General features: G+C 35.0%; 1 protein-coding gene across 1 annotated transcript in view; it reads left to right on the plus strand.

Annotated features, from left to right (window-relative positions):
• The window catches only part of LOC100375779 (uncharacterized), a 29,433-nt gene extending 20,991 nt beyond the window's left edge, over positions 1-8,442 (plus strand). The window contains exons 6-8 of the mRNA XM_085508575.1: positions 1,855-2,047; positions 2,397-2,541; positions 8,301-8,442. Coding sequence (XP_085364701.1) covers positions 1,855-2,047; positions 2,397-2,541; positions 8,301-8,340 — 378 coding nt within the window. The 3' untranslated portion in view covers positions 8,341-8,442. The remainder of the gene's footprint in view (positions 1-1,854; positions 2,048-2,396; positions 2,542-8,300) is intronic.
• The last annotated feature ends 4,268 nt before the right edge of the window (positions 8,443-12,710 follow it).

A 12,710-nucleotide genomic window follows, 5' to 3' on the forward strand; every position in this document is an offset into this window, starting at 1 on the left:
CACGACTGCATGTTTCAACGTCTCTGGGGATGGTTACATCTCGTGTTTTCCCGAAGTAATGGTCCTATGACCACACCTACTGTCCCTTTTTTTCTTCCTAAAAACATCTCGTATCACTGTTATTAACACATTACTGACAACCACTTTTCAATTTTCATTTATCTTGTGAAGTCGTCTTATTTTAGATATTTTTTATTTAATTGCTTTGCAAGACCAATCATACTTCTGTTGTGCTTTCCTAACTTTTTCTGACCGTCCAAGTTTAGTTGATTTGCTTTCGACTTGTTTTTTGCAGTGTTTCTGTTTCTACCTCATCAGGTAATCAGTTACAGTAACCCTATTGTTGGACGATAGTTTAGTCAATATCGATATTTCGTCATTAGAACCATTCAACGTAAAACTTGAACTCTCGTTCACGTAGTAATATCTCATACCTAATCTTTATGTGTAAACACCGAACAATCTGTGTTCCAAATCGTGGTATAAAACGTACATCAATGGTAATCAAATAACCATTGCGCAATACTAGTATCTCACAGTTCCCCCAAATCATTCGTTGGTGCCTCTGCCTTTGTTGGATCTGCTTTGAAACTTCTCTGAGAAACTATATGAATAATTGGTACTTCGTATGTTTAATCTTAAAGCGCGGTGGTCGTCGCGCAGCGCGTGTTCGTGTAAATAAACAATGTATTTTACACGCGTTTATACGTCGATATGAGTCCCATATCGGACAGGACGCGGCACGATGACTGCCGCCCTTTAAGATTAGCTTCTCTCAAAACACTTGCGCATGTTTTTCGGGAATACACATCATCATAGTATTCTTTGCAAATGATTATGTTATATTTCTAAAGGTTGTGTCTGTCGCTCTTTGACAAGTAGCTCTGAATTTAAGTCTAAATGGGGGTGGTAGTTTATTCAAAGATGCCGTTTGGGTCACTAAATGCAGTCTTTTCAATAAACATATAGAAAATAGTTAATTAAAATGCAATTTAGCTAATTAAAATGAGCAGTTTTCTAAACAAATTAAATAAATAAATAAATGTTTACATGAATCAGATTTTAACCCATTTGCGCAAATCGTTAAGAATACAACGAAACATTTTGAAAGTACAACAACTGTTGTATGTACCTGATCTGATAAGATCTAGTCGTTCTTGAGATAATATTTGAACAAAATTTGACATATCAATCCATAAAAAAAGATATTAGTGTGATATTGTCTTCCTTTGTGCTCTGCACACGGGAACAAAAAACGTGATTTAATCTGAATATCTTAAAAACACGGCTTCGCATTCCTATGACAACTAGTCCTAGGTTTGATTTTTAACACTAATTGTAACCATTTTCACGACATCACGTTGCCAAGTCACAAAATTTAATCAACACCTGTAAATGAGGTTTTTTTTTTTAAACAAAGCTGACCAACCTCATGTATGTTATATTTATTGCGATCATGAACACTAAATGTTCTATGTTTAAATGTCATGTCCTTACAAGAGTATGACAAGTTTATCATTTTTCTTAGTAGTGGTTCACAAATAGTGTAAATGGGCCACTTTCATATATTGGAATTGAATGAAAACTAAGCGGAGAGAAGCATCTTGAACCCTCGTCGAATATAAAACACAAAATTCATTGACAATGTCAGAATAACTTTGTTCTTGTCTGTGAACTTTCTGTTAAGAGTTTGATTCAACAGAGAGTGGGATATATTAAGAGTGTATTTTTAAAAATGTGGTCATTCCATACCAAATCACAACACAACATGGGAAACGAAATGTTAGTGACGCAATAATATTATTATTAAATATCATTTAATATCAAATAAATTATTCTTCTTGTTTAATGAAGGTAATCACAGTGGGAAACGCCATGTTTACCAACTTGGGACACCTGAACTCCGTACCTGGCACTTGTAATGAGATATACGCACCCGGTTCAGATGTCTATACATCTTACTATGAAGGTAGTACAGAGCCAAACAACCATAGCAAATACGTACAAGTCGCACCAAGTTCACAATTTGCTGCTGCTTTAGTAGCAGGTGAGTGTAAGCGCATATCACGTAAGGGACATGCGTCAGGGAGTTAAAGGGCGGTAGTGTTCGCACAACGCGTACGCGAAATATGTAGGTCTCATATAAACCAAAATGGCAACGTCGACAGTTCAACGAACACAAACCGAGACGTTACCAAGCTTTAATTACGTATTTTTTAGGTGATTGGAAGTCGCGCCCAGGTCAAACCTCGTACTTATGATTTCCATTAGAAGAGCGCATTGGATTGTGAAAAAAATCTATGTATATCAACACAATTGTCGCACATGCGCAGCGCGACGACCACCTCCCTTTAAGTTGAACCATTTTTATTGACTTATTAACTATCCTGTTATAGGAACTGCTGCCATGATCACATCGTCGTGTCCCAATTTGTCACCCGCTGAGATCGAGCAAGGAATTATAGATTTTGCATCCAACCAGGCTTCAATCGTTAAAGATCCTGTCCACAATAGCTTCATTGGATACATGTTGAGATTTCCGTGAGTAGATTTACATATATTTCGTTTACAATAGGACATTGTTTCTATTCAGAGTTTCTCGTGCACCTAATACGTAAATAATTTCTAAGAGCGTGCAGGGTTATTTCCTGTCTTTTCAAAGTTCCACAGCAGTGTGACCAATATAATTAAGTTCAAGTCTACTGATGGCATCACTTCTAGCAATGTCTAGAGTCCGGCTTAGTCTTTTCCACGAAACGAAACGAAATGAAACGAAACGAAATAAAACTATATCAAGATTTAGTTTGCAGCTCAATAAATACGAGTAACTATTAAACATGACAGCTCAATAAATAAATACCTTCCATGATACGAGTAACTATAACATGGCATGACCGCCATTTCGATTGACAAAACATGGAACGACCCAAAACGAGCCAAACGACCCAAAACGAGCCAAATAACTTAAAACTAGCCAAAAACGAGCCAAACGGACCAAAAATTAGCCAAATGAGTCACAAACGAACCAAAATTGGGCACAAAATCAAAAAGGTGAGCGGTCAGCCATTTTTGAAAGGATACTTTGAATTGGCAGTTGGAGGCGCTGTTCCCATCTCGCTAATTAGTCGATGTCCCAGAAGAAGTCAACACAAGTAAATAAATCAAAAATCGTAATGAATATATGCACGTATGCAAATAATAAAATGATAAAGACACTAATACACAATTATAATACATCAGCAAATAATAAATTGGTCCATGGCTAAACTAAGTTTTCCAAAAACTATTAATATTTGGTTTGTGGCGTTATTTCAATGAATTACTTAGCAGTAAGCAATTTAGATTTAGAGTTTAGCTGTAATTTTCAAAGCTTTGCCTGTAGTAGTGACAATTGTTTTTTTAAAAAAGGATTTTGAAATGGGAGGCTAAAAAAAACTACTTTTATGTTTAGAAAGAACTCCCTGCGTACGGGAGCCAACGCAGCCAAAAACCGTTCTCGCATGAATGATACGTCACAATTCAACAAGCAACGCTCATAATATCGCCCATTCTTCCAAAAACTGTAATTTATATCATGAAATCTAAGATACCCCGCCACGTGTAAAAGATGTTTAATGTCATTCCCTCTAATTTCAATAAACACTATCTGTAAACGTTATGCGAAGAAGCATAGTGAGCCCTCTTCTGGGCATATCCAATGCCACATAATTACAGCATTTTACTGAGGCACAAAGTATATGTATGGTGTAACCTTTCCTACATTACATTGTCCCAAATATATTATATAACTGGACACATATGTTGGTTGACGTTGACTGTATCTGTTCAGTATGTGGATAAAGTTACGTATATATGTTATCAACAGACACATTTAAGGTGCCTTACATTAACAATAATGGGTGTTATTGTATTATTTGTGACGTCACACCTACCACGGTAACTATGTCACTACCCCATTGGAAAAACGTTAGGTTAAAGTTTGTAGCTGCTGCATTGCATAGAAAAAATCATAATATTTGTAAAGTGATTTAATTCAAGCACGCACTGAATACGTCATACAATTTACTTTCAGGGAAACGCGATATAGGGTATAAAAATAATTTTCAAGGTACGGTTACCCATTTGCTTTCCCCCAGATCTTAGGAATCAAAACGGAGTACACATCAGATACGAAATTCACGTCATGCCACACGTCAGTCAGTCGCACCCTCAAGTAATATTGTTATGTTAAATACCAGAATACCTTGTGATCCGAATTGATTGTGTTGATACTAAAGGCTACAATCGTTGTTTTATCTTTATTTTCTTTACTTAGACGAATGACGGATCGATAATATTTAAACACATGTTATCCTTTCAGTATTCTGGATTATATCAATGTAAATCCGAGTACGCTCTATTTGTTCATGTGACATATAAAAATAGTGTTAAAATAATTTTGTTGCATGGACGCATTTAACTAACCAGTAGAAAGCGCGACAAGTGGTGGCCACCAGGTATGAGACAGAAACAATCGACATAACGTTTCACGTGACACCCTTTACCCATTTGAGCTTTTAGATGTTTAACAATCTTGGGCCATGCGCGCAATGATATATATTCTATCGGGGATTTTCATAAAAAACTCGTGAGTAGATTTTGTCCAAAAATATACAGAGAAAATTTCATAAAACAAACGTTTAAAAAAAATAAGTCCGTTTTTCGATCTAAGTACATAAATCCCCACACATTTCGTTGCTTATAAAATCACCCCAGCCAAATTTACTGGTCACCCTTATCACAAGCCACAACGCAATTTTACAACGCGTGACGCGTGAGACTGTCTTTTGTGAAAAACGCGTTGTAATACCCCCCCCCATCTTTAAGATACAGGCCGGGCGATACCGAGCAACAAAGTAAATAACGCCTTTTAATTTTAATATAATTTTACAGTATTTTTATTCTTATTAGACAGTTTTTTTATGCCCTTTGTTTGTTTTTCCATTTCCAGTACAGCTTGGAAATAGTAGGTTCAGACTTTATTTATGTATTTAATTAATTATTGCGATGCCTTATTTAATTAGTTAATTTACTGGTTACTTTTTAATAATTATCTAGTATAGTGTTTATTTTGTTAATATTTATTTATTACTTAAAATCATTATGCATTAGTTTGTTTATTGTGTTATAATTATTTAGTATTTACTTGCTCATATTATCAAGAGATTTTTATTAATTTATTGTGTCGTTTGGGGATAGCGCCCCAACTGTCAGTTCCAAGTATCCTTTCAAAAATGGCTGATCGCTCACCCTTTTTATTTTGTTCCTAATTTTGGTTCGTTTGTGACTCATTTGGTTAGTTTTTGGTCCGTTTGGTTCGTTTTTGACTCGTCTTGGAGTAGTATGGCTCGTTTTGGTTCGTTTGTCTCGTTTTGGGTCGTTCCGTGTTTTGTGAATCGAAATGGCGGTCATGCCATGTTATAGTTACTCGTATTTATTTATTGAGCTGTCATTTTAGTTACTGGTATTTATTGAGCTGCAAACTAAATATTTTCGAGAATTTTATTTTTATGACGTGGTGATTTTCGATATCGTTAACAAATTTGATATAAATTTATTTCGTTTCGTTTCGTGGAAAAGACTAAGCCCTAGAGTGCTCACAAGTTGGTGTAGCTGCGGTTCCGTAGCTCTTTGGTGCGACCTATAATCGAATTTCGTCCTAACAATTTCATTTGGACGTCAGTCACGTAAATAATGCGGTCGGCAACATAGGGCTATGATTCCACAGCTAAAGTTGGTGCAGATAAACTAGCGACGATCACATTGACATTTATTTGTATTTTTAATACTATGTTAAAAAGGAAAATATATTTCCCATATTTGATTCAGCTGGGCAGTAATCTTCAAACAAACGAAAATACACACACACACACACACACAAAAACAGAAAATTCGTCCGGACTGTATACATGTACTACATGTTGTATATATATTCAATTATTATGAAAATACAATATGAACTGTATAATTTCATTGTAATTTGAAACCCACAGTGAAGCATATGGTGATTGCTTATCTATTAATTTAGTTACCCCAACAGTAAAACCTCAGACTAGTAATACAATATATATATGTAATATTACTAGTCTGAAGTAAAACAAAGAAAAACGTGTGAGACACATTAACTGTGAAGGCAATCTTATGAAATGTAAGAAGCACTGACATAACCATTCATTAATCTGAACACAGTAGTCGCATATACTACATATAAATACATACTACATATACATATAAATTCTAAAAATAAACTAAGAACCTACAAACTTTTTAAAACCAAAATAGAACAAGAAAACTACTTAACAATTATGAAAAACAGTGAACTTCGCAAATCCTTAACAAAATTTAGACTTGGCAACCACTGTCTGAAAATTGAAACAGGCCGGCATACAGGATTGGATTTTAAAGACAGAGTCTGCAATATGTGCGACAATGACCATGTTGAAGATGAACAACATTTTGTCACAAATTGTCCTCATTACAATGAAATAAGATTAAAACTTTACATTGTAGCTAATAAACGTATACCAAATTTTGACAAATTTAGTAATGAAAATAAATTCATATCATTACTAAGTGACGAGAAAATGTCTATTCCTTTAGCGCAATATTTAAAAAACTGTTTTAATACAAGACAGCAGCACCTACATAAACTAAGCCAGTAATACATTCCTTGTATTCAAATTATTATCTTTTTTTTTTTTTTATGCCTTTTTGTTCCCTTACTCTTTATGTGGTTATTTTTCTTTTACTAATATCTGATTTGTAACCCTTTTCATCCCCTCCGGGGGATGTTGTGTGTTAATAAATAAATATAAATATAACTAGTAGTCGAAGTAAAATGGACATATAACAATATATATAAGATAAACTACATTTGCACACATACATTTCCATCTCTGATAGAAAATGCCCTGTCTGTGATCTTGGAGAAATTGAAGATGAGAAACATTTCCTTTTCACGTGCCAGCTATATGATAAAGAAAGAACCAGTCTTTTTACTAAACATAAAATGTATGGAGAGACATTAATAAACATATTAAATAATAAAAACGATCACATAATTAAAGACGTTTCAAAACACATTTATACTTGCTTTATGCTTAGGGAGGAAAAAACCAAACAATAACTTCAGTACCAGCTGCCTCAAAAAAACCCACAGATTTACATTATATTACAATTATTCAGTTATCTCTTATTGTGAGATATGTATTTATTTCATTCATTTACAGTATTTCCTTTCCTTTTCATTTTTTTTTATTATTACATGTTTTTGACTTTATTGTATTTTATGTCAAGATCTCAAATGGGATACGATAGCAATAAAGAATTACTTACTTACATAGGACAATGTGTACAGAAGTAAAGAAATTAATGTGCTACACGAGATAAAATGGTCAATCGCGGAGCATTTACAACAATTAAATAAATAAGAATGATATATGGACCCCAAGGTTAAGACCAAGAAGTGAAATCAGGTGTTTGAAAAAGAGTGAGCATATCTTGCTCCTACTACCGCCATATGGCAATCTAAATAGTCATTCATGAAGGAACTTTCTACATAGGACAAATGATGTTAAAACAATCGTAGATCTTCTGCCTAGGTGATTTGTTCTATTATGTCACCAGTGCATTACATCTGTAAGAGTGATTGAAGTTTTTGAATGTGACAGCACACTACACTTCTGACAGCTTTGACCCATTCTAACAGTGTGTCAGCTTCAACCTTCTTCCTTTTAGCCCATTTATTAGCATACTCAGAGTCTATGATTTTCAAATTCTACCGCCAATTGATTTTTTCGAGGTTCTCTAAAGTTTGGCCTATTAGTCCGTGACTAATTTATTTATACGTTTCAATATGATAATTTACTATGAAGAGGTCGAAAATAGTTTATCAAAAATAACAAAAAGGTACAAATACAGAATTGAAATTATTTTCACCACCATGTCGAATATAAAAGACAATTCCAAAAGGAAATAAATGATGGGTGGCATTTGGACAAACATCAATAGCAAATCACTTCAATCGATTTACTAGTTGAATTGACAATGTGTCCGTTAATGTCCTTTGTCATATTGGTGTAACGCACAATTTGTACACACGGTATAAAGATATCCATGTAGATACATAGATATATTTGATATTACATAGTGCATCATACAGGATCAGATCCTGTTCAATACGTGTGCTTTGGTAAACATAACATTAAACATACATTAATTAAATAATTATTGAACATTGTTCTTTTCTTATTTCCTTGCAGAGCCGTAGGTGATGAATATCCATTCTGTCAAATCCCTTGAACATTCACTACTACAGTATCCACAGTTAAATTTGAAACCATGTTATTTCATCACGTGATTTTATAATTATTAGTCAATAAAACTGAGCATGTAATATCTTAATATGCCTGCACTATATTATGTTATTGCTATTAGTGGAACAGTATAACTTGCATAATTATATAAGGCATGCATTCAGTGACGAAGAATTATTTGTGTAGATATCCCACACAAATCTATCATGAAGTATAGGAAATGTATAATAACAATTACTAAAGTCATCTTGAAGAAGAGCTCCCTTCTTCTCTAAAATCACTAAAATTTGAGCCACTCCAGTATCTTAAAGCGCGGTGGTCGTCGTTCATGTAAACAAACAATGTGTTTTACACGCGTTGTATACGTCGCTATGAGTCCCATGACGCGGCACGACGACTGCCCTTTAAATATATATGAAGGCCGGATTATTTCTCAAAGACTGTACACTGAATCAGTAAATGGTGTAGATTGGGAGGGAGTATAGGCCATGGTTTGACAGTTTCCTTTCTGTCCAAGCTAGCAAAATGAGATGACCATTATACCGGTAACACTATTTTAGATCAATTCTTGTACCACTGACACTACCACATCATCTGATTTTTGACTTCTCCTTTATCATAAATTATGATATTGTCAAGTAGGAAGAGTCAACATTGAAAGATCAAATGCAAAATGCCACAAGTCATGTTACGAAACATATATATTTTGTAGAAATATTGATATCAGCCTTCATACATCAATGGTGTCGATAACTGACAAAATAACCAGAACAATTTTCAATTTAAAACCAGACGAGTCATAGAGACTGTGGATCATTTTATAGCCAGACAAGATTGGCAGATATTGTATGTTCGAGTAACATCAGTGTGAGGCAGACAAACGACATGGGAAAATAACTGCTGGTAATTATATTGATAGCATACCTAAAGACCAGGTACTTCACAAGGCTTTTCACAAGCATACTGCAAAGACATAGAACAAATTGAAATGACAATAGAGCCTAGTATAAGTTCATTTGTTCTACTCTCCCTTCAGAAACAAGGATGCTTTCGATTCAGCTCAGGTTATAAGTCAACAGATGATTACAGAAAAAAGTAACACCCGTCGAATGCATTATTTATTTTTGTAAACATGTTATATCATCATTTCACATTGATGTAATGGAACAATTTGATGATAAATGTGATAGTAGGTACCCCGTGAACAGTTTTCTTCATTGCTGGTGCAGAAAATCAGATATCACAAACACCAGGTGATATTGTTCCACCAGGTTTTATTCAGAAAATGGAAGGAGGTGGTCTCATTCTAGAGGGATCAGATAATATTATAAAAATACATAACACTTTCCAAAACTATGTTTTATGGCTTAGATGGGGTTCATATCAGGTATCCTTTCATTGCCTGTACTGGAAAGAGATGTGCTGATGGTGGTTTTAAAATTTTAAGGATCAGGTACATATGTGTCTGACACAGTAGAGAATATGGTGACTGGAAGACATTTCTATCAAGCCACAAAAGAATTGACGCTTGCACATAGGGCTCATATTCAGGTCTCAAACAAACTTTCTGCACTGGCAGCAAGAACATCACATAAATGCTAGCGTGAAAAAAAATCATTATTTAGTTATGTGACATTCAGAAGCTATATAAGAGAACGAAAACACAGCTGATAATATTAACGTACATGCACAAGGCATTGAAGAATCCATCATTTCCCTATTCATTGTATTTCATCTCAGGTCAGAAGTGAGAATCACATTCAGCTATCGGAACAAATGCCTCATTGAGAATCATAATGTGCAATATACTGGTTGAAGAGAAAAAAAATTCAGTTTCATTTTTTGCACTCATGTCACCAAGCTTCCATATTTTTTGCATAACTAATTTTCATGGGCACCACTTCATTCAATTGAGTTTCTTACATCAATCTTGTTGGCAATTTAAGAAGCACTTCAAGACGGCCACTTTTCAGTGAAGACCTTTGGAAGATTTCACGGAATCTGGAGCAGATATGGAAGTTGAAACATATATCATCAGAGACAGCAAGAATGAAAGTGGTGTAATTGGTTTGACAAGAAGGGGTTTGGCTGTGCTTAGATAAATAACCGCAGTGGCACAGCACAGAAAACACATGAATATCATGAACAAGAGATGTGAGCAATGATGGAAGAAGATGAAGTACATACTCAACAAATTGTAAAATACATACAAGACAACATGCTTGACTTATATGCTGTTAAATTACAGCCACAACTTACACAACTTATACATGTAGACAGTGGTTTAGTATCTCAAACACAGATCAGCAGTTCTCAAGGACATGTATTAGTAAGAGGGACAGCCATGATTTGACGTTGTGACATCCTGTTTTACAGTTGTTGAGAGTCCTAAGCCATTTTCTGATTCAAATTCATAGTCTGGATTGAAGCCTTCAAGGACAACATCCCAAATTGAATATCTCTGTACGTCTAGAGATAAACTTGGCTATTATACTGCCCAGTTCTATTCTCTGTTTAAAGAGGATGGAATTAAGCACATCTTCTTCATAGTCTGGATTCAGTCATCTTGCCACATTGTGATGCGTCTTATGATGAATTGCAAAAAAATGAAACGTAAGAATATGATATTGGCGAAGCCTGCTAAAAATACAACTAAGTTATTTGAGAAATCACAGTAATAACCTTGTTTTTTGATGCTCATGATATTGCACATTTTCTGATGAATAACCTACTGCATTTTCATCGGTCTACCTTGAAGAAAATGCACCTAGATATATGCAGATGATAGGCCATCCACGTAACAAGCTTTTCTTGCTGGAGTATACAAGCAATATAATGGGTCATTTAGTTGTACAATCGCTGGACATATCCTTATTTTTGCTATACTATTAATAAGGTGGAGAAGTGATATCTGCCTCAGTGAAACAAAGCTTAAGCATATTCTAACTTGTTAGACTACTAGTATATAAAAAGCCTGAGTGAGTGACTGAGTGATCTGGTGAGTTGCTAAATATTCAAGAACATCATGGTGTTCTACGACTGGCAGTGTAGTTACAGTCAACCGGGATCTTGGATATCATCTTTTCAAGAGGAAAACAGATTGAAGATTACACCCCGAGATCAATGCATCGGTCACCAAGCATCAACACACATACACTACTGGGGCTACGTCACAAGTTGCTAAGATGCACCATGTATTTCTAAGGGCTCTGCGTGAGCTGCTGTGGAATGCTGGTAGAGGAGCCGGTGAAAATAGCTACCGGTAAATTTGAGGAAACGGTACAAACTCAAGTAATCCCGAACAAACAAATTGATATATGTTGCACACATATAGGGGTAATCATGTTACACTGTTCAGGGGAGTCAACAACCATCCCGAACTAGTTTTCATACTTTGTTTTTACCGTGAAAATGCCCAGATGTAGATGTTTGCCCCCAAGAATAGTAAATCTTGTAGTAAATTTTGTGTACACAAGAATATCATGATTTGTGTTCTAAAGACCCATTGACAACACATGATAACTACTAAGCAGAGCAGAGCAAAGATTTCTGGTGTACAATTGATCAAACATGTAATTCACCTGGCTAAGAAGTGACATAACATTGTACATGATCACTGTGAATCGTGTATCATGACGCAAGTGACTGGTCATTATAGTTCCAAAAGAATTATTGTCTACTAGTATGTTGTGGATGTATTCATGTACGTTCACAAAGCTTTAGTGAAGTGTTTTTCAGGTAACGATATTGAATATATCCAGTTGAACCTAGCATCGAAGATTAGATTTTACCAACGTGTTGGGTTTGCGAGACAAAACAGCAATGAGCTTGAAATCTCATCCCATACCAAACACATCACACCAATTTATGTTGCTAAACAGAGTAAACTAATTTGGTGTTCAAGAGTACATGCAAGCCAGCTCAAATTAGTGAATGTATTAATCTACTTCACATACTCCCGACCATTTGCCAAATGTACGAGTCATTCAGTTAGAACATTCAGAAACTCACAGCATACGAACTAGTACAAATACATCTCCTGCATTCAACACATGCATTTTCTCAAAGAAAAATAGGTTCTGCCACAGTCTTTCTATCCCAGGACTGTGGTTCTGCGTTTGGTAATGATACAATATGAATTGTTTTTTTCTGTCTAGTCTATCATTGTGGGCATTCCCATGTATTTATTAACACTGTGTTAACACCTGCTCAATTTGTCGTTCTCTGGCTCTGTCACTCTTATATTATTAAAGGCATATGTCAACCTACAGTAACCTGCTGACTGGAAAATGCGCTAAATTAAAACCCAGTGAAAATTAATCATTTTACAGTAGTTCTGAAAAACTATCCTCCCTA

This window comes from Saccoglossus kowalevskii, chromosome 15, assembly GCF_978046115.1.
Source record: "Saccoglossus kowalevskii chromosome 15, keSacKowa6.1, whole genome shotgun sequence".
In the NCBI taxonomy this organism is placed as follows: Eukaryota; Metazoa; Hemichordata; class Enteropneusta; family Harrimaniidae; genus Saccoglossus; species Saccoglossus kowalevskii.